Below are 26,718 nucleotides of genomic sequence, written 5' to 3'. Positions count from 1 at the left end.
AGAGAGGGATAGAGAGGAGAGAACAGAGAATGGGGGATGAATAAATAGAGAGAGACAGAGAATGGGGATGGATAAATAGAGAGAGAGGGGGATAGAGAGGAGAGAACAACAGAGAATGGGGATGGATAAATAGAAAAAGAGAGGAGAGAACAGAGAATGGGGGATGAATAAATAGAGAGAGGGGGATAGAGAGGAGAGAACAACAGAGAATGGGGATGGATAAATAGAGAGTGGGATAGAGAGGAGAGAACAACAGAGAATGGGGATGGATAAATAGAAAAAGAGAGGAGAGAACAGAGAATGGGGGATGAATAAATAGAGAGAGAGGGGGATAGAGAGGAGAGAACAACAGAGAATGTGGATGGATAAATAGAAAAAGAGAGGAGAGAACAGAGAATGGGGTTGAATAAATAGAGAGAGAGGGGGATAGAGAGGAGAGAACAACAGAGAATGGGGATGGATAAATAGAAAAAGAGAGGAGAGAACAGAGAATGGGGGATGAATAAATAGAGAGAGAGGGGGATAGAGAGGAGAGAACAACAGAGAATGGGGATGGATAAATAGAAAAGAGAGGAGAGAACAGAGAATGGGGGATGAATAAATAGAGAGAGAGGGGGATAGAGAGGAGAGAACAACAGAGAATAGGGATGGATAAATAGAAAAAGAGAGGAGAGAACAGAGAATGGGGGATGAATAAATAGAGAGGGAGGGGGATAGATAGGAGAGAACAACAGAGAATAGGGATGGATAAATAGAGAGAGAGAGGGATAGAGAGGAGAGAACAGAGAATGGGGGATGAATAAATAGAGACAGAGAATGGGGATGGATAAATAGAGAGAGAGGGGGATAGAGAGGAGAGAACAACAGAGAATGGGGATGGATAAATAGAAAAAGAGAGGAGAGAACAGAGAATGGGGGATGAATAAATAGAGAGAGAGGGGGATAGAGAGGAGAGAACAACAGAGAATAGGGATGGATAAATAGAGAGGGATAGAGAGAGGAGAGAACAACAGAGAATGGGGGATGAATAAATAGAGAGAGAGTCAGAGAATGGGGATGGATAAATAGAGAGAGGTGAAAATGGAGAGAGTGAGGGGGATAGATATATAGAGAGTGAGGGGGATATATATATATAGAGAGAGAGAGAGTGAGGGGATAGATGAATAGAGAGAGTGAGGGGATATATATATAGAGAGAGAGAGAGAGAGGGGGATAGATGAATAGGGAGAGAGTGAGGGGATATATAGAGAGAGAGTGAGGGGGATATATAGAGAGAGAGAGTGAGGGGATAGATGAATAGAGAGAGAGTGAGGGGATATATATAGAGAGAGAGAGTGGGGGATATATATATAGAGAGAGAGTGAGGGGGATATATGAATAGAGAGAGAGTGAGGGGATAGATGAATAGAGAGAGGGGATATGTATATAGAGAGAGAGTGAGGGGATAGAAATATAGAGAGAGAGAGGGGGATAGATATATAGAGGGTGAGGGGATATATATATATATAGAGTGAGGGGGATAGATAGAGAGGTGAAAATGGAGAGAGTGGGGGGATGGATATATAGAGAGAGAGGGGATATATATATAGAGAGAGAGTGAGGGGATATATATATATATAGAGAGAGTGAGGGGATAGATATATAGAGAGTGAGGGGGATAGATATATAGAGAGTGAGGGGGATAGATAGAGAGGTGAAAATGGAGAGAGTGGGGGGGGATAGATATATAGAGAGTGAGTGGGATAGATATATAGAGAGTGAGGGGGATAGATACATAGAGAGAGGTGAAAATGGAGAGAGTGAGAGGGAGAGAAATAGAGAGAGAGGGAGTGAGGGGGAGATAAATAGAGAGAGAGAGGGGGATAGATAAATAGAGAGAGAAAGAGTGAGGGGGTAGATAAAGAGAGAGAGTGAGGGGGATAGATAAAGAGAGAGTGAGGGGGTAGATAAAGAGAGAGTGAGGGGATATATATATAGAGCGAGAGAGTGAGGGGATATATAGAGATAGTGAGGGGGATAAATGAATAGAAAGAGAGTGAGGGATAGATGAATAGAGAGAGTGAGGGGATAGATGAATAGAGAGAAAGAGAGTGAGGGGGATAGATGAATAGAGAGAGAGGGTGAGGGGGATAGATGAATAGAGAGAGTGAGGGGGATAGATGAATAGAGAGAGAGTGAGGGGGATAGATGAATAGAGAGTGAGGGGATAGATAACTAGAGAGAGAGAGTGAGGGGGATAGATTAATAGAGAGAGTGAGGGGGATATATATATAGAGAGAGAGTGAGGGGGATATATATATAGAGAGAGAGAGTGAGGGGGATAGATGAATAGAGAGAGAGTGAGGGGGATATATAGAGAGAGAGAGAGTGAGGGGGATATATATATAGAGAGAGAGAGTGAGGGGGATAGATGAATAGAGAGAGAGTGAGGGGATATATAGAGAGAGAGAGTGAGGGGGATAGATGAATAGAGAGAGTGAGGGGATAGATGAATAGAGAGTGAGGGGGATATATATATAGAGAGAGAGGGGGGGGATATATATAGAGAGAGTGAGGGGATAGATGAATAGAGAGAGAGTGAGGGGGATAGATGAATAGAGAGAGTGAGGGGGATATATATAGAGAGAGAGAGAGGGGATATATATATATAGAAAAAGAGTGAGGGGATGGATGAATAGAGAGAGTGAGGGGAGAGATATATAGAGAGAGAGAGTGAGGGGGATATATATATAGAGAGAGAGAGAGTGAGGGGATAGATGAATAGAGAGAGAGTGAGGGGGATATATATATATATATATATAGAGAGAGAGAGAGTGGGGGGATATATATATAGAGAGAGAGTGGGGGATATATATATATAGAGAGAGAGAGAGAGTGAGGGGGATAGATGAATAGAGAGAGAGTGAGGGGGATATATATATATATAGAGAGAGAGAGTGGGGGATATATATATAGAGAGAGAGTGGAGGGATATATATAGAGAGAGAGAGTGAGGGGATAGATGAATAGAGAGTGAGGGGGATAGATGAATAGAGAGAGTGAGGGGGATATATATATAGAGAGAGAGTGAGGGGGATATATATATATAGAAAGAGAGTGAGGGGGATGGATGAATAGAGAGAGTGAGGGGAGAGATATATAGAGAGAGAGAGTGAGGGGGATATATATATATATAGAGAGAGAGAGGGAGAGAGAGTGAGGGGATAGATGAATAGAGAGAGAGTGAGGGGGATATATATATATAGAGAGAGAGAGTGAGGGGGATATATATATAGAGAGAGAGAGAGAGTGAGGGGGGGATATATATATATATAGAGAGAGAGAGTGAGGGGAGAGATATAGAGAGAGAGAGAGTGAGGGGGATATATGTAGAGAGAGAGAGTGAGGGGATATATATATAGAGAGAGAGTGAGGGGGATATATATATATAGAGAGAGAGTGAGGGGGATAGATGAATAGAGAGAGAGTGAGGGGGATATGTATATAGAGAGAGAGTGAGGGGGATATATATATGTAGAGAGAGAGAGAGGAGGGGGATATATATATAGAGAGAGAGTGAGGGGATAGATGAATAGAGAGAGTGAGGGGAGAGATAATAGAGAGAGAGAGTGGGGGATAGATGAATAGAGAGAGTGAGGGGATATATATAGATGAATAGAGAGAGAGTGAGGGGATAGATGAATAGAGAGAGAGTGAGGGGATGGATGAATAGAGAGAGAGTGAGGGGATATATATAGAGAGAGAGTGAGGGGGATATATATATAGAGAGAGAGTGAGGGGGATAGATGAATAGAGAGAGAGTGAGGGGGATATGTATATAGAGAGAGAGTGAGGGGGATATATATATGTAGAGAGAGAGAGAGTGAGGGGATATATATAGAGAGAGAGAGTGAGGGGGATAGATGAATAGAGAGAGAGTGAGGGGATGGATGAATAGAGAGAGAGTGAGGGGGATATATATAGAGAGAGAGTGAGGGGGATATATATATAGAGAGAGAGTGAGGGGGATAGATGAATAGAGAGAGAGTGAGGGGGGGATATGTATATAGAGAGAGAGTGAGGGGGATATATATATGTAGAGAGAGAGAGAGTGAGGGGGATATATATAGAGAGAGAGTGAGGGGGATAGATGAATAGAGAGAGTGAGGGAGAGATAATAGAGAGAGAGAGTGGGGGGATAGATGAATAGAGAGAGTGAGGGGGATATATATAGATGAATAGAGAGAGAGTGAGGGGGATAGATGAATAGAGAGAGAGTGAGGGGGATATATATATATAGAGAGAGAGAGAGTGGGGGATATATATATAGAGAGAGAGTGGAGGGATATATATAGAGAGAGAGAGTGAGGGGGATAGATGAATAGAGAGAGAGTGAGGGGGATAGATGAATAGAGAGAGTGAGGGGGATATATATATAGAGAGAGAGTGAGGGGATGGATGAATAGAGAGAGTGAGGGAGAGATATATAGAGAGAGAGAGTGAGGGGGATATATATATATATATAGAGAGAGAGAGAGAGAGAGGGGGATAGATGAATAGAGAGAGAGTGAGGGGGATATATATATATAGAGAGAGAGAGAGTGAGGGGGATATATATATAGAGAGAGAGAGAGTGAGGGGATATATATATATAGAGAGAGAGAGAGTGAGGGGAGAGATATAGAGAGAGAGAGAGTGAGGGGGATATATGTAGAGAGAGAGAGAGTGAGGGGGATATATATATAGAGAGAGAGTGAGGGGGATAGATGAATAGAGAGAGAGTGAGGGGATGGATGAATAGAGAGAGAGTGAGGGGGATATATATAGAGAGAGAGTGAGGGGGATATATATATAGAGAGAGAGTGAGGGGATAGATGAATAGAGAGAGAGTGAGGGGGATATGTATATAGAGAGAGAGTGAGGGGGATATATATATGTAGAGAGAGAGAGAGTGAGGGGGATATATATAGAGAGAGAGAGTGAGGGGGATAGATGAATAGAGAGAGAGTGAGGGGATGGATGAATAGAGAGAGAGTGAGGGGGATATATATAGAGAGAGAGTGAGGGGATATATATATAGAGAGAGAGTGAGGGGATAGATGAATAGAGAGAGAGTGAGGGGGATATATGTATATAGAGAGAGAGTGAGGGGGATATATATATGTAGAGAGAGAGAGAGTGAGGGGGATATATATAGAGAGAGAGAGTGAGGGGGATAGATGAATAGAGAGAGTGAGGGGAGAGATAATAGAGAGAGAGAGTGGGGGATAGATGAATAGAGAGAGTGAGGGGATATATATAGATGAATAGAGAGAGAGAGTGAGGGGATAGATGAATAGAGAGAGAGTGAGGGGATATATATATATAGAGAGAGAGAGAGAGAGGGGGGATATATATATAGAGAGAGAGTGGAGGGATATATATAGAGAGAGAGAGTGAGGGGGATAGATGAATAGAGAGAGAGTGAGGGGGATAGATGAATAGAGAGAGTGAGGGGATATATATATAGAGAGAGAGTGAGGGGGATGGATGAATAGAGAGAGTGAGGGGAGAGATATATAGAGAGAGAGAGTGAGGGGATATATATATATATATATAGAGAGAGAGAGAGAGGGGGATAGATGAATAGAGAGAGAGTGAGGGGGATATATATATATAGAGAGAGAGAGAGTGAGGGGGATATATATATAGAGAGAGAGAGAGTGAGGGGATATATATATATAGAGAGAGAGAGAGTGAGGGGAGAGATATAGAGAGAGAGAGAGTGAGGGGGATATATGTAGAGAGAGAGAGAGTGAGGGGGATATATATATAGAGAGAGAGTGAGGGGGATAGATGAATAGAGAGAGAGTGAGGGGGATTTGTATATAGAGAGAGAGTGAGGGGGATATATATATGTAGAGAGAGAGAGAGTGAGGGGGATATATATATAGAGAGAGAGTGAGGGGGATAGATGAATAGAGAGAGTGAGGGGAGAGATAATAGAGAGAGAGAGTGGGGGATAGATGAATAGAGAGAGTGAGGGGGATATATATAGATGAATAGAGAGAGAGTGAGGGGGATAGATGAATAGAGAGAGAGTGAGGGGATGGATGAATAGAGAGAGAGTGAGGGGGATATGGATGAATAGAGAGAGAGTGAGGGGGATATATATAGAGAGAGAGAGTGTGAGGGGATAGATGAATTGAGAGAGAGTGAGGGGGAGATATATATATAGAGAGAGAGTGAGGGAGATAGATGAATAGAGAGAGTGAGGGGATAGATGAATAGAGAGAGACTGAGGGGGATATATATATAGAGAGAGAGAGTGAGGGGATATACAGTGCCTTGCAAAAGTGTTCGGCCCCCTTGAACTTTGCGACCTTTTGCCACATTTCAGGCTTCAAACATAAAGATATAAAACCATATTTTTTTGTGAAGAATCAACAACAAGTGGGACACAATCATGAAGTGGAACGACATTTATTGGATATTTCAAACTTTTTTAACAAATCAAAAACTGAAAAATTGGGCGTGCAAAATTATTCAGCCCCTTTACTTTCAGTGCAGCAAACTCTCTCCAGAAGTTCAGTGAGGATCTCTGAATGATCCAATGTTGACCTAAATGACTAATGATGATAAATACAATCCACCTGTGTGTAATCAAGTCTCCGTATAAATGCACCTGCACTGTGATAAAAGTGCAGAGAGCATCATGAAGAACAAGGAACACACCAGGCAGGTCCGAGATACTGTTGTAAAGAAGTTTAAAGCCGGATTTGGATACAAAAAGATTTCCCAAGCTTTAAACATCCCAAGGAGCACTGTGCAAGCGATAATATTGAAATGGAAGGAGTATCAGACCACTGCAAATCTACCAAGACCTGGCCGTCCCTCTAAACTTTCAGCTCATACAAGGAGAAGACTGATCAGAGATGCAGCCAAGAGGCCCATGATCACTCTGGATGAACTGCAGAGATCTACAGCTGAGGTGGGAGACTCTGTCCATAGGACAACAATCAGTCGTATATTGCACAAATCTGGCCTTTATGGAAGAGTGGCAAGAAGAAAGCCATTTCTTAAAGATATCCATAAAAAGTGTTGTTTAAAGTTTGCCACAAGCCACCTGGGAGACACACCAAACATGTGGAAGAAGGTGCTCTGGTCAGATGAAACCAAAATTGAACTTTTTGGCAACAATGCAAAACGTTATGTTTGGCGTAAAAGCAACACAATTCATCACCCTGAACACACCATCCCCACTGTCAAACATGGTGGTGGCAGCATCATGGTTTGGGCCTGCTTTTCTTCAGCAGGGACAGGGAAGATGGTTAAAATGGATGGGAAGATGGATGGAGCCAAATACAGGACCATTCTGGAAGAAAACCTGATGGAGTCTGCAAAAGACCTGAGACTGGGACGGAGATTTGTCTTCCAACAAGACAATGATCCAAAACATAAAGCAAAATCTACAATGGAATGGTTCAAAAATAAACATATCCAGGTGTTAGAATGGCCAAGGCAAAGTCCAGACCTGAATCCAATCGAGAATCTGTGGAAAGAACTGAAAACTGCTGTTCACAAATGCTCTCCATCCAACCTCACTGAGCTCGAGCTGTTTTGCAAGGAGGAATGGGAAAAAATTTCAGTCTCTCGATGTGCAAAACTGATAGAGACATACCCCAAGCGACTTACAGCTGTAATTGCAGCAAAAGATGGCGCTACAAAGTATTAACTTAAGGGGGCTGAATAATTTTGCACGCCCAATTTTTCAGTTTTTGATTTGTTAAAAAAGTTTGAAATATCCAATAAATGTCGTTCCACTTCATGATTGTGTCCCACTTGTTGTTGATTCTTCACAAAAAAATACAGTTTTATATCTTTATGTTTGAAGCCTGAAATGTGGCAAAAGGTCGCAAAGTTCAAGGGGGCCGAATACTTTCGCAAGACACTGTATATATAGAGACAGGGAGTGAGGGGGATATATATATAGAGAGAGAGTGTGAAGGGGATATATATATAGAGAGAGAGAGAGAGTGAGGGGGATAGATTAATAGAGAGAGAGTGAGGGGGATATATATATATAGAGAGAGAGTGAGGGAGGTAGATTAATAGAGAGAGAGTGAGGGGGATATATATATAGAGAGAGAGAGTGAGGGAGATAGATTAATAGAGAGAGAGAGAGTGAGGGAGGTAGATTAATAGAGAGAGTGAAGGGGATATATATAGAGAGAGAGTGAGGGAGATAGATTAATAGAGAGAGAGTGAGGGGGATATATATATAGGGAGAGAGAGAGTGAGGGAGATAGATGAATAGAGAGAGAGTGAGGGGGATATATATATATATAGAGAGAGAGTGAGGGAGATAGATGAATAGAGAGAGAGTGAGGGGGATATATATATATAGAGAGAGAGAGAGAGAGTGAGGGAGATAGATGAATAGAGAGAGAGTGAGGGGGATATATATATATATAGAGAGAGAGAAGGCAGGAGCCAGCCAGAGGAGGTGTGGAGGGGAAGATAAAGAGCTGAGATAGGGAGAGTGCAGTCTGAGTCAGGCGCAGTAAAACCAGGCATGCATCACTGCAGGGCCAGAGTGGCTAACTTCAAGAGGCCCCCCAACACAGAGGACTAGCTGAAGAGCCCACACACGTTATTGCATAGGCTAGTTGTTGCTTAGTATTCGGCCAACACAGTAATACATAGAAATTATGATATTACTATAGAAATAGGATTACCATTTTATGGATATTACATCAATACATAGTGATGACATAGACATATATGTATATTCACAGGTATTACATTTCAAATCAGAGGTTAGTATGTTATTGCATATCAGGTTACTATAGCATCGAAGCAGCCGTCTGTTTGCTTTAGTGCAGTCAGGGATCTGGAATACATCTCAGGTGTATTGCATTGGCTAATGTGTGATGAAATGTAAGCTACTGGCCTGCATATTGTCAATGATTAATGACACAGCATCGGCTTATGGCTTATTACATACAAACACATATTGCTGGGGATTGATATTCCAACAGGACGGAGCTGGTATTCATTCAGACTGGAACACACACACACACACACAGAGAGAGAGAATCTTACTGAGATAATATTCATTCAGATTGGATCACACACTCCTGTACCTCTCACTGGTGGTACTGTAGTAGAGCTCAACAGTGTTTCCAGATAGCACATCACCCTCCCAAGCTACTCTACTGTCGGGTGGAGATAGTACATCACCCTCCCAAGCTACTCTACTGTCGGGTGGAGATAGTACATCACCCTCCCAAGCTACTCTACTGTCGGGTGGAGATAGTACATCACCCTCCTGTCGGGTGGAGATAGTACATCACCCTCCCAAGCTACTCTACTGTCGGGTGGAGATAGTACATCACCCTCCCAAGCTACTCTACTGTCGGGTGGAGATAGTACATCACCCTCCCAAGCTACTCTACTGTCGGGTGGAGATAGTACATCACCCTCCTGTCGGGTGGAGATAGCGCATCACCCTCCCAAGCTACTCTACTGTCGGGTGGAGATAGTACATCACCCTCCTGTCGGGTGGAGATAGCGCATCACCCTCCCAAGCTACTCTACTGTCGGGTAGAGATAGTGCATCACCCTCCCCCTTAGCCTGACACACACACACACTATCACACACATACACACACCTCCTCCGCTGGTCATTGCCTCAGAGCCTTAAGCCACGTGGTGTGTGTGGCAAGGTGATGGAGAACACTCCTCTCTCCCCTCCTGTCTCCCCCTCTCTCAAGCCTTCGCCCCTCAGGCATGCTGGCATGGGAGGCCATCTTTAGGGAGAGCCCTGGCACTATCCTCCCCCTACTCTGTCGGGCTAGAGTGGCATTCTGCCACCCCTGGCACACCCCCTCCCGCACACTGAGCGCTCACTCGCTCCTCCCATCCCTTTTAATGTCTCTCTCTCTCCCTCCCTCTCTCCATCCCTCTCCCTCCCTCTCTCTCCATCCATCTCTCCTATGCTCACCTTCTCTCTGCCTCTCCTTCCATCTTCCCGTCGCTCGCTCGACCTCCCCTTCTCCATTTTCCTTTTCATCCATCTCCCTCTTCTCCTAGTCCTGTCACTTCTTCCATCCCTCTCTCTTCTCCTAGTCCTGTCACTTCTTCCATCCCCCTCTCTTCTCCTAGTCCTGTCTCTTCTTCCATCCCTCTCTCTCCTCCTAGTCCTGTCTCTTCTTCCATCCCTCTCTCTCCTCCTAGTCCTGTCTCTTCTTCCATCCCTCTCTCTCCTCCTAGTCCTGTCTCTTCTTCCATCCCTCTCTCTTCTCCTAGTCCTGTCTCTTCTTCCATCCCTCTCTCTTCTCCTAGTCCTGTCTCTTCTTCCATCCCTCTCTCTTCTCCTAGTCCTGTCTCTTCTTCCATCCCTCTCTCTCCTCCTAGTCCTGTCTCTTCTTCCATCCCTCTCTCTTCTCCTAGTCCTGTCTCTTCTTCCATCCCTCTCTCTCCTCCTAGTCCTGTCTCTTCTTCCATCCCTCTCTCTCCTCCTAGTCCTGTCTCTTCTTCCATCCCTCTCTTTCCTCCTAGTCCTGTCTCTTCTTCCATCCCTCTCTCTCCTCCTAGTCCTGTCTCTTCTTCCATCCCTCTCTCTCCTCCTAGTCCTGTCTCTTCTTCCATCCCTCTCTCTTCTCCTAGTCCTGTCTCTTCTTCCATCCCTCTCTCTCCTCCTCGTCATGTTTTTCCTTCCATTCCTGTCTTGCTCTTCATCCTGTCTATCTCACCTAGCCCAAAGAGAGGTTGTGCACAGCAATATGGGAAGGCAAGGTGCTAGCATCCAGAATTTGCATGAATTTGCATGTCTTTGAGAGTGCCGCCATGATGAATTATAATCCACAGGAATTAAAGTGAACAGCGGTGGATCAGACCTTTCATTCTAAATGAGATGTGATTTAAAACGCTGTTAATGCTGATTATTTCCGCTCTGCCTTAACCCAACCCTGGCCTCTCCTCTCTCTCAGCCCCCCTCACACATTCTGCTTCATGCCTCCCTTTGATAACATTATTCCATGGGGGGGTGAATGTGTTGAGGTGGGCAAAGTGTGTGTTACGGGGGAATCAATTCAACGGCTCAGACAAGAGACGTACTGTATGTGGCGGGGACCTTAGACAATCACGTATTATAGATACTGGCGGCTCGAGCTGCCAAGCTGTGTACATGGGAAAACCAGCTGGCTGGAGTGTTTATGGACATATTCATTCTATCCATATCCCAGTCCATTGTCCCCACTTGCTTCAAGATGTCCACCATTGTTCCTGTACCCAAGAATGTGAAGGCAACTCAACTAAATGACTATCGCCCCATAGCACTCACCTCTGTCATCATGAAGTGCTTTGAGAGGCTAGTTAAGGTTCATGTCACCCTAGACCCACTACAATTCACATATTACCCCAATGTAAGAATGTAAAATTCTGTTCATTGAATATAGCTCAGCCTTCAACACTATAGTGCCCTCCAAGCTCATGACTAAGCTCAGGGCCCTGGTTCTGAACTAGTCCATGTTGAACTGGGTCCTGGACTTCCTAATGGGCCCTACCCTTTACCTTAGAGACTGCTTTTTACCCAATGCTGTACATTGTCATTGAACACTGGTCAATTTAATGTTCATATACAGTGGGGAGAACAAGTATTTGTTACACTGCCGATTTTGCAGGTTTTCATACTTACAAAGCATGTAGAGGTCTGTAATTTTTATCATAGATACACTTCAACTGTGAGAGACGGAATCTAAAACAAAAATCCAGAAAATCACATTGTATGATTTTTAAGTAATTCATTTGCATTTTATTGCATGACATAAGTATTTGATCACCTACCAACCAGTAAGAATTCCGGCTCTCACAAACCTGTTCGTTTTTTTTTAAGAAGCCCTCCTGTTCTCCACTCATTACCTGTATTAACTGCACCTGTTTGAACTCGTTACCTGTATAAAAGACACCTGTCCACACACTCAATCAATCAGGCTCCAACCTCTCCACAATGGCCAAGACCAGAGAGCTGTGTAAGGATATCGGGGTTAAAAATGTAGACCTGCACAAAGCTGGGATGGGCTACAGAACAATAGGCAAGCAGATTGGTGAGAAGGCAACAACTGTTGGCGCAATTATTATAAAATGGAAGAAGTTCAAGATGAAGTTCAATCACCCTCGGTCTGGGGCTCCATGCAAGATCTCACCTCGTGGGGCATCAATGATCATGAGGAAGGTGAGGGATCCGCCCAGAACCAAATGGCAGGACCTGGTCAATGACCTGAAGAGAGCTGGGACCACAGTCTCAAAGAAAACCATTAGTAACACACTACGCCGTCATGGATGAAAATCCTGCAGTGCACGCAAGGTCCCCCTGCTCAAGCCAGCGCATGTCCAGGCCAGTCTAAAGTTGCCCATTACCATCTGGATGATCTAGAGGAGGAATGGGAGGAGGTCATGTGGTCTGATGAGACAAAAATAGAGCTTTTTGGTCTAAAGTCCACTCGCCGTGTTTGGAGGAAGAAGGAGGATGAGTACAACCCCAAGAACACCATCCCAACCGTGAAGCATGGAGGTGGAAACATCATTCTTTGGGGGTGCTTTTCTGCAAAGGGGACAGGACGACTGCACCGCATTAAGGGGAGGATGGATGGGGCCTTGTATCGCGAGATCTTGGCCAACAACCTCCTTCCCTCAGTAAGAGCATTGAAGATGGGTCGTGGCTGGGTCTTCCAGCATGACAACGACCCGAAACACACAGCCAGGGCAACTACTGAGTGGCTCCGTAAGAAGCATCTCAAGGTCCTGGAGTGGCCTAGCCAGTCTCCAGGCCTGAACCCAATAGAAAATCTTTGGAGGGACCTGAAAGTCCGTATTGCCCAGCGACAGCCCCGAAACCTGAAGGATCTGGAGAAGGTCTGCATGGACCCGTCCCCATAACTACCAGACCCGTCCCCGTAACTACCAGACCCGTAACTACCAGACCCGTAACTACCAGACCCGTCCCCATAACTGCCACGCTGCATCTGCTGTCTGTCTGCCAGATCAATGGCAGTGGATAACACCACGATCAATGGGCCGTTTTCCTCCTCACACTTTTCCACAGTTAACACTTTTGATCTTGGGACCCAATCTCTCTCTCTGTCTTTTACTGTCTGCATGTCCCTCTTATTCTCCCTTTATCGCTCTCATTTTCTGTATGTCTTTCTCTCTCACACACATACAGTCGAAGTGGGAAGTTTACATATGCTTCGGTTAGACTCATTAAAACTCGTTTTTCAACCACTCCACAAATTTCTTGTTAACAAACTATAGTTTTGGCAAGTCGGTTAGGACATCTACTTTGTGCATGACACAAGTAATTTTTCCAACAATTGTTTACAGACAGATTATTTCACGTATAATTCACTCTATCACAATTACAGTGGGTCAGAAGTTTACATACACTAAGTTGACTGTGCCTTTAAATAGCTTGCAAAAGTCCAGAAAATGATGTCATGGCTTTAGAAGCTTCTGATAGGCTAATTGACATCATTTGAGTCAATTGGAGGTGTACCTGTGGATGTATTTCAAGGCCTACCTTCAAACTCAGTGCCTCTTTGCTTGACATCAAGGGAAAATCAAAAATCAGCCAAGACCCCAGAAAAAAAATTGTAGACCTCCACAAGTCTGGTTCATCCTTGGGAGCAATTTCCAAATGTCTGAAGGTACCATGTTCATCTGTACAAACAATAGTGCGCAAGTATAAACACCATGGGTCCACGCAGCCATCATACCGCTCAGGAAGGAGACGTGTTCTGTCTCCTAGAGATGAACGTACTTTGGTGCGAAAAGTGAAAATCAATCCCAGAACAACAGCAAAGGACCTTGTGAAGATGCTGGAGGAAACGGGAACAAAGTATCTATATCCACAGTAAAACGAGTCCTATATCTACATAACCTGTAAGGCCGCTCAGCAAGGAAGTAGCCACTGCTCCAAAACCGCCATAAATAAAGCCAGACTACGGTTTGCAACTGCACATGGGGACAAAGATCGTACTTTTTGGGGAAATGTCCTCTGGTCTGATGAAACAAAAATAGAACTGTTTGGCCACAATGACCATCGTTATGTTTGGAGGAAAAAAGGGGATGCTTGCAAGGCGAAGAACACCATCCCAACCGTGAAGCACGGGGGTGGCGGCATCATGTTGTGGGGGTGCTTTCCTGCAGGAGGGACTGGTGCACTTCACAAAATAGATGGCATCATGAGGAAGAAAAAATTATATATTGAAGCAACATCTCATGACATCAGTCAGGAAGTTAAAGCATGGTTGCAAATGGGTCTTCCAAATGGACAATGACCCCAGGCATACAAAATGGCTTAATAAGGACAACGAAGTCAAGGTATTGGAGTGGCCATCACAAATCCCTGACCTCAATCCCATAGAAAATTTGTGGGCAGAACTGAAAAGGTGTGTGCAAGCAAAGAGGCCTACAAACCTGACTCAGTTACACCAGCTCTGTCAGGAGGAATGGGCCAAAATTCACCCAACGTATTGTGTTAAGCTTGTGGAAGGCTACCTGAAACATTTGACCCAAGTTAAACAATTTAAAGGCAATGCTACTAAATACAAATTGCATGTATGTAAACTTCTGACCCCACTGGGAATGTGATGAATGAAATAAAAGCTGAAATAAATCATTCTCTCTACTATTATTCTGACATTTCACATTCTTAAAATATTAAAATATAATATTGATCCTAATGTAACGGATGTGAAATGGCTAGCTAGTTAGCGGTGTTCGCGCTAAATAGCGTTTCAATCGGTGACCTTGAAGTAGTGGTTCCCCTTGCTCTGCCGCGGCTTTTGTGAAGCGATGGGTAACGACGCTTCGTGGGTGACTGTTGTTGATGTGTGCAGAGGGTCCCTGGTTCGCGCCCGGGTATGGGCGAGGGGACGGTCTAAAGTTATACTGTTACACTAACTGACCCAAGACAGGGCTAAATGTCATGAATTGTGGAAAAACTGGGTTTAAATGTATTTGATTAAGGTGTATGTAAACTTCTGACTTCAACTGTACATTCACCATCTTTCATCGAGAGAATATTCTCTTTTCAGGTACATTCACAGCATACTGTCACCACACACACACACAGACCTGTCTGACACAAAAGTGATTCATTCCATGACTGAAGTTGAAGTCTATTAAAAAGCATTAAGTTCCAGTACGGTCGTACAGACACCATCTTGGTGCTCGATCACCACAGTAAAAGTAGGCCAACCAAAGGCGACGACGTCAGATGACTGACTCCCAACCCGTCTCGCACAATCAGGCTGCGCTAAGCGAACGCTGTTGTCGGGTGAAAAAGTTCATTAGCTCTACAAGCTAATCATCTCCCCTTTTGCAAATTAACAATAAATTACAAAACACAGAAGCCTCTTGCTAATTATCAATCACCAACATAGCATGAACCTTGTATATTATCCCTAGTCCTTTTCAATAGAACATTTGTTCTAGAGTTAGTTAGCTTCAAACGCTAACTCTCCCTTTTTTGTTTTTAACCTTTATTTAACTAGGCAAGTCAGTTAAGAACAACTTCTTATTTACAATGATGGCCAAGGAACAGTGGGTTAACTGCCTAAAATGTACTTTTTGGTCCACCAGCCACTGTGGCAGGTAGATGGAAAAATTGGTCAGAAAAAAATATTTTGCGCCATAATTACCTTTTTTTTAAATACACGTGCTGATGGCCATACTTAATGTTTCTAAAACAAAACATTTATTAGTAAGAAATAATGTGAGATAAAACTCAATTTCATTTTTTGTGACCCGAAAACATATCAGATGAGACTAAATGTTCAGGCTGGGAGGTTACCATGGTAACCGTGCCACTGGAGTCCTGTCACGGGTCTGTGTGTGAGAGATTTGGGCTCTGACTAGGAGAAGACAGTATCTCTTTGCGTCAGTTGAAGCAGCAGACTCAAACTTCCATTTTAAAAACAGCCAACCTTGTGAACAAAACAATGTAAATAGCCAAGATACACGAGGACAAAGTTTCCGTTTGTAGACTTTAGAGTACATTTGACCAACTTTTATTTCTGTGCGCAGCGCCTCCAGAAATGAATCAGAACAGTGCACAAATCTCTCCTGCCAGGCAGTGTTGCTTCATGAGGTGGGATATAGATTCATATTTATTTGTGTGATTAGCAGCTATGAAACAAAACGGCAGAAATACTTTGAAAACAGCTACTGCAGCATTTTCCTCACACGTGCTCATACTTGACTTTTTCACTATATTGTAATGAAACAGGCAGGGAGCAGGTCTCGAACCCTCGACGTCCAGCGCGCTATATAAACCCTGCGCTTATAAACCCAGGGTCGTTACAATATTTTTATTCGTAAATGTAATGCCCGCACTGTAGAGCCCTGCAAATTGACCACTCACTTACATTACCAACCATTACCTAAATCTACCCGCATTTGGAGGATGTTAATGTTATGCCCTGGTTGGCTCTTTGTAGCGACATAAGCTAATACACAACACTCACCTAGCGCTTTGAGCTAGGATTGTTGTTTTGGCTTTGGTGTTAGCTCCAGTGTGCGTTTGTGTGTTAGCTCCAGTGTTAGCATCGCTAGCTCCAGTGTTTGTGTTTGTGCTGATGCAGGCATGTGAGTGTGGAGTGTTTTGGGAGAGAGCAGAAGGCAGCTGTGATGTGGATGGAGCCAGAGAGTTTAGAAGGACGTACGCTGCTGCTTGAAGCCCAAGCTGAAGAGGGATATGAGAGCTGGGGATCAGACCAACACTTGCTTTTAATTGCTGTGCTCTTCTGCAGATGAGAGGCCCCATGGGATCTTTAGTTTATTTCCCAACAGATGATTTTTTATTTTGGCCGTGTAGGTAAATTGCACTACTGTGAAGGGATGGATGTGCTGCCTCCTGAGAAATGTAATGTTTTGGGGAGTTGCAGTGTACATTTTATTATGAGAGGACAGATGATGTGCCTCGTGGGTAGTGTAGTTTCTTTGTAGGTGTTATATGGGGAGGCAGGTAGCCTAGTGGTTAGAGCGTTGGACTAGTAACCGAAAGGTTGCTCGATCGAATCCCCGAGCTGACAAGGTTCAAATCTGTCTTTCTGAACAAGGCAGTTAACCCACTGTTCCTAGACCAGTTAACCCACTTTTCCTAGACCAGTTAACCCACTGTTCCTAGACCAGTTAACCCACTGTTCCTAGACCAGTTAAACCACTGTTCCTAGACCAGTTAAACCACTGTTCCTAGACCAGTTAAACCACTGTTCCTAGACCAGTTAAACCACTGTTCCTAGACCAGTTAAACCACTGTTCCTAGACCAGTTAAACCACTGTTCCTAGACCAGTTAAACCACTGTTCCTAGGTCGTCATTGAAAATAAGAATTTCTTCTTACCTGACTTGCCTAGTTAAATAAAGGTTCAAATAAATATGGGTTACAGTGTAATTATTCTGTGGTGAAATGCCTTGTGCAAGTGAAGTTGTTACAATTTGGTGTAATTGCCGAGAGGAACAAATGAGGTGCTTTGGGGATGTGTAGTGTTTTCTATTGTGCTGAAGGCAGACATGTTGCCCCATGGGAAATGCTGTTTCTTCTACTACAGTGTAATTGTGCGGTGGGGCATTGCTGTGATGCCTCATGGGAAATGTAGTTTCTTCTATCAGTGTAATTGAACAGTGAGGATGAGATGCCACATGGGAATTGTAGGTTTGTCGGTTAATAATAGCCATCTGCCCTTATCAGTGAACAGCAGAGATAAATTGAGTACTCAATAGCAGCACGGACTCTGGGGGCCTCCGAGGCCCTACAGACACACAGAGAGACACAACCAATCACTCACCTATCATAGGCAGTAAAGATAGACAGTTCTGAGACATACAGGATAACTCTTTTGTCGTGGTATACTCAATGGCCTTTTGCAGTACTTTCAACCAACTTTGTCTGGTTGACAGCTTGCCATCGACCCCCTCACCCTAAACCCCCCATGGGTCCCTGTCATGTCCCATCACCCCCCCCATGTGCAAAAGCATGCCCCTTCCTCCTGACTGTTCGATACCTCATTAACCAGTAAGAGTTCGTGTTGAACGCGTAATGGACACTTTCCTATCGACCCTACCTCTCATACCCACACACACACACCGCCTGCAGCAGTGCTCTGGGGGCCTTGTGACATGTCCAGGGTGACAGTGACACTCGCCACTAGCCAAGCTCTATTTCCCCTGACCCGACCACACACACTCCTGCCTCCCCCACACCCTGGGGTCAGGAGAGGAGGGAGAGACAGAGGGGGGAAGTGAGGGTTGGTGTTGGAGAGTGGGTGTAGGTCATTTAAACTTCTGTCACTTCACAGTGGGTGATCTCATTGGGAGACACAATAAAAGAGAGAAATAGAAACAAAGTATTTCTGCTACTCTAACCTAGTTCTGCCCTAGTTTTCTGCCAACTCATCTTTAGCCAACTCATCTTTAGCCAACTCATCTTTAGCCAACTCATCTTTAGCTATGTCTATAGGGTTCTCTTTTTTATATACTTTTGTTGTATCATAATCATTTAGGCTGGTTTATATGGTCAACATTTCCTTTCAGTGGAAAATGACCTACCTACAAGAGACATCATTACATTGGTCTGTCTGTGTATTTTACCATCAAATGCACTTGTGTAGGTCAAATCTCAAAGTTCTCAGCCTGTGTGTCTCTACCTGGTGTGTGTGTGTGGAGATGAAGTAGGCCCACATACCTTTTTAAAAACCTTGTTCACAATGTTTCTATCCAAGAGTAGGGCTGTGGTCATGACATTTTGTCAGCCAGTGATTGTCAAGCTAATAACTGCCGGTCTCACCGTAATTGACCGTTAATTAACATAAACATGTTTAACATCTCCTGGCTTCCACACACAGCCTCCAAGCCACTGATGCAGACCTTTGGAACATCTACATTTTTAAAAGTCTAATAAATGTAATGTAATAATGTAATATAGCCTACACCTTCACAATAAATCCATGATATATTTTAGACAGGTCTAAAGAAACACGATATGAAGAAACTGTAGACTATTTCAGATGAACACACTAGCATACTCTGAGTTGTCCTTATGGTAGGCCCTGATCTGGCTATCCTGTAGTTAATTTACATGCCAGCCAGGTAGGCTATACTCCTATTGTAAAGTGATGCAATGGGCTTAATATTAGGAAAGTTAATAAATATGGTAGGCCTAGCCTATAGAATGCGAATGGGATCCACCTCTTTTTAATAGAGGCCATCAAAACATTTGCATTGATGTCAGAGTGATTAGAGGGACAAGTTGTCCCCCTCGCTGCCTGAAAGCCCCCGACAGACCACACTGCTGGAGGTACCAGCATGCACCGGGGCCTGTCCCAGCATGCCTCACAGGGACTTCAGAGGGACACACACGCGCATGCAGACACGCAGTCACACAAACACACAAACAGGCAGACATACCGTACTCTCACACACAGACATGCACCGATGGCACACACACACTCCCACACACAGTCTCCAGGGAGCAGTGTCTGACAAAGACTGCTGTGATTAAAAGAGGAGCTTTTCAAATCAAATCCATGTTACCAGGATATCTAGAGAGACATGGGGAGAACACTGAGTCTCCTCTAGCACTATTGGAAAGACAGACAGCCAGTGGTGTGGTTCTCTCTGTGAGGGATATCACTTTAAGATGAACTATGCAGAAATAGCTCCACCATTTCCTGGTTGCTAAAATTCTAATAGTTTACCTAATTTCAGTTTATGTTACAAAACAAGCAAGTCTAGTGTAGAGAATCATTGTACCATCTAAACCCCTGAAATGTATTTCCCATAACCAAACATATTGTATTTTCAGCGGTTTGAAGCTGGTGCACAAAATTGAAAGTAAAAGACGCAAAAACTAAACTTAAGAACGGGAAGCATAGAAATAGCGCACATAGAACAGATCTACTGCTTCTTAGACATGCTTTCAATTACAATGACATATCTAAAACTCAATTTCTATGTGGATTCAGTTAGGTCGCCCAAAAAGTTACATCTTGCAGCTTTAAAACTAACACCCAGGACTGCAGAGTCAGACAAGCCTGGAAAGAACTACGAAGTGAGGAGTCGTTGTTATTCACAAGTACAGAGGCAGACTGTTCAGAAGATAAATTGGATACCAGTTGTTAATCCATTGCTGACTATTCATAAGATGGAATACATGTGGTCTCTCTTTTTGCGTTTTGGGGGAAAGGGAGAGAGAGGGAAAGAGAGAAAGAAAGAGGGATGTTTTGCAAGTCGGAGAAGGCATCGGGTGTATAATACGACTGATACTTAGTGTTGCTAACGAGCGTTATCTTTGTTGTACAAAATGAAGAACATTATTCCAGATTGACTATAATGGGGTTTTAAGGCATCACCTGCATTGAGTCAGACACTATGGGAATGAATGTATTCTCTGTACCAAAAACAGGATGCACATCATCTGTTCATCCTGAACCAGAACCACTCACACCTCCAGCCAAAAACCTGCCATCTAGCACATTCACAGACTTGCACCAAAACAGCTTGCACTCTCACATACACACATGTAGAGAGACACACACACACCAAAACACCACCTGTGTATAGTGATCCACCGAACACACACACACACACACACACACACACACACACTCTTACTTAGTCTTATTCTACACACTCAACACACTGACCACCAACACCATATTCCCACCACCTCCCAGTGTGCCAGATATTAGTAGGTTGTTCACCAACACCAACCTGGTATAGATGGGACCAGGGGCATCTGTCTGGCATATGGAGCTCTGTGGGGTCATACAGTACTATTATCTCTCTCTCTCTCACGCTCTCGTTCTTCCTCCTCTCCCCCTACTATCATTCTGAAATACACAAAGCCTATCCCCCTATGCTATTTAGTCATTTAGTTGAGATATTTGGTTCCGTATTCTTCTTGTAGCTGGTTTATTGGCTAGTGATTGTCCTCCAGTGTAGAGACCGTCTGGTGGCTGTGAAAAGGTCCTGAAAGGGCTTTTCTGGAACAGCATATGGGCCCATATTAGGAGGATGCTAGGCACACACACTGGTTTCCTGCTCTCACATACTGTACTGAAGAGAACAGCAGGAGACGGTCTGTCAGGAAGGCACCCCTTAGTTAAAGGACAAAGAGCTTGGCTAGCTGTCTGGCAGATCCCTTTCATTCATATAGTAATGCCTCTATATAGTCCCCTGCTATTGGCCAGGACCAAATATGAGGTCATTATTGAGATGGGGTTACTCTAAGAGGTCTCCAAAGCAGACGGTAGGTGGGTCGGTGGTGGATGAAAGGAAATGACAAGATGATGGAATTCCATCCTGGGACTTTAACCTACATCAGTAGTCATGAAGGACACGGGGCACTAAAAGACTTTTAACATGGCGTATCCGGACCCCTCCCAGCCACTCAAATGTCACCGCAGACCTCTGAAGTAAGACGTTAATGCTATGGACTAGGACCTCCGTATGGTCACTTCTGTTTGGGAATATGTGAACATCTGCTGTCCCCTTTTCTAAATTCTCACTCTTAGTTAGCTTTGATTGATAGCTTATGCAGCAGTTGCAGTTTTTGACATCCCACACACACACAGTCTCTCTCTCACACACACACACACACACACACACACACACACACAGTCTCTCTCACACACACACACACACAGTCTCTCTCACACACACAGCTGTACGATCCAGCTGTACTGAAGTATGTTTTTCTTCCTGACCCTCATGTGTTCTGGGTTGCTATCAAATGAACCAGTGTATACCAGCTAGCTAAGCAATTAAACCCAATGCGGAATCCACGCTCTGCAGTTTTCAACATCTGCCGTTCTCCTATATCTGTGTTCATTTCTTTGGCCGGGAGTCTCATCTGTTCTCCTGATCAGTTATGATGCATGATGGAACCCTCTGTGGTTAATATGGTACTGTATAGAGTAGACTGTCTCACCCCCCCTCCTCCCTCAGCCTTTGACTCACTCTCTTCCACTCTTCACCCTCTCAACCCTTCTCTCCTCCTTATCCGTCCCCTCTTCTCATCCCTTATTTTTCCTGTCCTCCTCCTCCACCCCTTCCCCTCACTCTTATTCTCCCCCCTTCATTGCCTTCGACCCTTTTCTCTTCCCCACTCCTCTCCCAATTCTCCCCTATCACCCATTTTCTCCTCTTCAACCCACCCTCCCATCTTGTGAATCCTCCCTCTTCCTCCCCTTCTCCTCACCCACTTTTCCCCAGACTGACCCGAGACACACAAAAGCCTCCCCATTGATCACGCTGGCAGGAAGGAGCCAGAGCTGAGGCTGGGTTAGCTTGGGTTGGAGGAGAGAGAGGAGGGCTGGCCAGAACCATGTAGAGCTAAACCGCTCAGACACAGTGCAGAGCACCCTCCTGGTTTGGAGCTGTTCAGCCTCTATACACACACACACTGACAGACAATACACACAGTCTCTCTTGACCGTAACCGGACATTTCCTTTCTGTCTCTCTCATTTTAAGACTCTTCTCCACCCCCTCCCTCCATCTCTCTACCTCCCTCCCCCATCCCTCGGTCTCGTCATGCTGTGTCCTGTGACTCATCGTCAGGCTCAGTCAATGGGGCTAAATGGACACTCTGGCATAATAAGAGGTCAATATGCCCAGCGCTGCCTGTCTGCCGCTTCTCTCTCTGTCTCTCTCTGTCAGTATCACACTGTCTCTCTCACTCTGTCTGTCTGTCTCTCTCACTCTGTCTCACTCTGTCTCTCTCACTCTGTCTGTCTCTCTCACTATGTCTGTCTCTCTCACTCTATGTCTGTCTCACTCTCTGTCTCTCTCACTCTGTCTCTCTCACTCTGTCTCACTCTGTCTCTCTCACTCTGTCTCTCTCTCACTCTGTCTCTCTCTCACTCTGTCTGTCTCTCTCACTATGTCTGTCTCTCTCACTCTCTGTTTCTCTCACTCTCTGTCTCTCTCACTCTGTCTCTCTCTCACTCTGTCTGTCTCTCTCACTATGTCTCTCTCTCACTCTCTGTTTCTCTCACTCTCTGTCTCTCTCTCACTCTGTCTGTCTCTCTCACTCTGTCTGTCTCTCTCACTCTGTCTGTCTCTCTCACTCTGTCTGTCTCTCTCTCTGTCTGTCTCTCTCACTCTGTCTGTCTCTCTCACTCTGTCTGTGTCTCACACTCTGTCTCTCTCACTCTGTCTGTCTCTCTCACTCTGTCTGTCTGTCTCACTCTGTCTGTCTGTCTCTCTCACTCTGTTTGTCTGTCTCTCACTCACTCTCTCACTCTGTCTGTCTCTCTCACTATCACACTGTCTCTCTCTCTCTGTCTGTCTTTCTCACTGTCTCTCTCACTTTCTCTCACTCACTCTCATTTGAGCCGAAGCATCAGAAGTCAAATCCTGTCTATCCAAGCCAGCCTAATTTCCCACACTTACACAAAGACTAAGGATGGGGGAGAAAAATAACTACAGTTATATTTGAGGATATATCATATTATTTTGATAATACTATTTTTGTGCTAGTTGGCTGTAACTGCACACCACATTTCCAGTATTTTCCTTCATAGCTTGTTCTCCATCTTAGTAGGAAGCCAATTTGTTTTCAGCACATTTACAAGACTGATCAAACTTGTTTTCTCATGACTCTATCTTGTTCCTCTGCCTGAGACATATGGTGAGCAGTATGTTTGGAACAACAAATCACAGTATTGAATCGCAATCCATGTAGAATTGTGATCATTTTATTTAACCTTTATTTAACTAGGCAAGTCAGTTAAGAACAAATTCTTATTTACAATGACGGCCTCCCGGGGAACAGTGGGTTAACCTCTGTGTTCAGGGGCAGAATGACAGATTTTTACCTTGTCAGCTCAGGGATTCGACCCAACAACCTTTTGGTTACTGGCCCAACGTTCTAACCACTAGGCTACCTGCCGCCCCTACATAACAACACTGAAGTATCGTGTTAATATCATAATTCTCAGCCCTTACAAAGACGCACATATACAAGCATAATCTACTTCATTTACAGACCTCAATATCCTAGAGGATTCTGACTTCCTGACTCTATTCCCACCATTCACTGCTGTATCAGGGCCCTCGCCGACTAATCACCTGCCCTTGTGATGCAGTACAATCACAATACAGGTCTGATTTCATCTCTAGCGTAGGCAGGTAGTGCGCCTCTCTTACCCTGCTAGCCTATCGCTGAAACGTGAATGCATTTTGATTGTAACTAAATGCTAAATAGGAAGGCTCTAAAAGCTAGCTCGCTGTATAGACGAGAGCCACTTGGCTTGATTGCTGGCTGTTGTTAGCTGTTAGCACGTGGGCTAGCGGTTAGCATCCGCATTTCCTATTGATCTGATGATGACCTTGCTGTTTTTGTTGTTAGCACTGCATTGCACATGGCATCATTGAAGCCTGTCAACATGTGTGTTATGAATGTATGGGTGGGAAGGTGTTTGTCTGTGCGTGTTGATAGTCTAAAGTGGCGTCCTACACTTGTGTCCTTCTCATTCATCTGCACTGAGACGATTTTCAATGAAGGAAAGGAGTCGTGTCGAGAAGGCTACATTAGAGAGTTGGGATGCACCCAATATGTTTCTCTCCACAGAATTCAGTCTGGTTTAGTTGCAACACTAATGCATGTTCTCTCTCGCAGGTGACGGAGTATCTCAACGGTCAGGAGTCTGCCAAGACTGCCAGGGTAAGTTTCTCTCTATCTCTTGCTCACTTTCTCTATACATCTCTACCTCTCTCCCCCTTTCTCACTTTTCTCTCCCTGTTTCGTACTAGCTCCGTCTCTCTCTCTACATCTCTCTCTACATCTCTACCTCTCTCCCCCTTTCTCACTTTTCTCTCCCTGTTTCATACTAGCTCCCTCTCTCTCTCGCTACCTCTCTCTCTACATCTCTACCTCTCTCCCTCTCTCACCTTTCTGTCCCTGTTTCATACTAGCTCCCTCTCTCTCTCGCTACCTCTCTCTCTACATCTCTACCTCTCTCCCTCTCTCACCTTTCTATCCCTGTTTCGTACTAGCTCCCTCTCTCTCTCTCGCTACCTCTCTCTCTACATCTCTACCTCTCTCCCTCTCTCACCTTTCTCTCCCTGTTTCATACTAGCTCCCTCTCTCTCTACCTCTCTCTCTACATCTCTACCTCTCTCCCTCTCTCACTTTTCTGTCCCTGTTTCATACTAGCTCCCTCTCTCTCTCACTACCTCTCTCTCTACATCGCTACCTCTCTCCCCCTTTCTCACCTTTCTGTCCCTGTTTCATACTAGCTCCCTCTCTCTCTCGCTACCTCTCTCTCTACATCGCTACCTCTCTCCCCCTTTCTCACCTTTCTGTCCCTGTTTCATACTAGCTCCCTCTCTCTCTCTCTACCTCTCTCTCTACATCGCTACCTCTCTCCCCCTTTCTCACCTTTCTGTCCCTGTTTCATACTAGCTCCTTCTCTCTCTCTCTACCTCTCTCTCTACATCGCTACCTCTCTCCCCCTTTCTCACCTTTCTGTCCCTGTTTCATACTAGCTCCCTCTCTCTCTCTACCTCTCTCTCTACATCACTACCTCTCTCCCCCTTTCTCACCTTTCTCTCCCTGTTTCATACTAGCTCCCTCTCTCTCTCTCTACCTCTCTCTCTACATCTCTACCTCTCTCCCCCTTTCTCACCTTTCTGTCCCTGTTTCATACTAGCTCCCTCTCTCTCTCGCTACCTCTCTCTCTACATCGCTACCTCTCTCCCCCTTTCTCACCTTTCTGTCCCTGTTTCATACTAGCTCGCTCAACACAATACAAATTCATCCTGGCTTTATTGGCATGACAGGTAAACCGGTGTTTCCAAAGCTGTAATTACAACTACTAGTAGAAGAAAGGAGCCCTCCTTCATTTCTCTGCTCCCTCTGTCTTTCTCTCCACCTGTCTGTTCCACATCTCATTGGCAGGCAGTGCTGTCCTAAATGGACGCTGGCCCACAGTCTGTGCAGGCCCACGCTGATGGAAAGAAAGCAAGAGAGGGAGAGGGATAGATGGCATCCACATGACACACAGGACTCTTGCCCACCTCCATACACCCCAGGGTCCGCTTGCCCACCTCCATACACCCCAGGGTCCGCTTGCCCACCTCCACACACCTCAGGGTCCGCTTGCCCACCTCCACACACCCCAGGGTCCGCTTGCCCACCTCCACACACCCCAGGGTCCGCTTGCCCACCTCCACACACCCCAGGGTCCGCTTGCCCACCTCCACACACCCCAGGGTCCGCTTGCCCACCTCCACACACCCCAGGGTCCGCTTGCCCACCTCCACACACCCCAGGGTCCGCTTGCCCACCTCCACACACCCCAGGGTCCGCTTGCCCACCTCCACACACCCCAGGGTCCGCTTTTCCCACCTCCACACACCCCAGGGTCCGCTTGCCCACCTCCACACACCCCAGGGTCCGCTTGCCCACCTCCACACACCCCAGGGTCCCTTCATTGCCCTGCTCCACTGTCCCCAGGGTCCGCTTGTTCCACCTCCATTGGCACACCCCAGGGTCCGCTGCCCACCTCCACACACCCCCAGGGTCCGATGGCCCACCTCCAGACACCCCAGGGTCCGATTGCCCACATCCACACACCCCAGGGTCCGCTTGCCCACCTCCACACACCCCAGGGTCCGCTTGCCCACCTCCACACACCCCAGGGTCCGCTTGCCCACCTCCACACACCCCAGGGTCCGCTTGCCCACCT

The 26,718-nt window shown here is 45.2% G+C and overlaps 1 protein-coding gene across 1 annotated transcript in view; it reads left to right on the top strand.

Moving 5' to 3' along the window:
- LOC121839793 (staphylococcal nuclease domain-containing protein 1-like) overlaps window positions 1–26,718 on the top strand; it is a 283,991-nt gene that overhangs the window by 237,407 nt on the left and 19,866 nt on the right. Inside the window, exon 8 of the mRNA XM_042300487.1 lies at window positions 24,648–24,692. Coding sequence (XP_042156421.1) covers window positions 24,648–24,692 — 45 coding nt within the window. The remainder of the gene's footprint in view (window positions 1–24,647; window positions 24,693–26,718) is intronic.

Source organism: Oncorhynchus tshawytscha, linkage group LG17, assembly GCF_018296145.1.
Source record: "Oncorhynchus tshawytscha isolate Ot180627B linkage group LG17, Otsh_v2.0, whole genome shotgun sequence".
NCBI lineage: Eukaryota > Metazoa > Chordata > Actinopteri > Salmoniformes > Salmonidae > Oncorhynchus > Oncorhynchus tshawytscha.
Note: the sequence above shows the minus strand (reverse complement) of the source record. Positions and strands in the feature narration are given on the sequence as shown.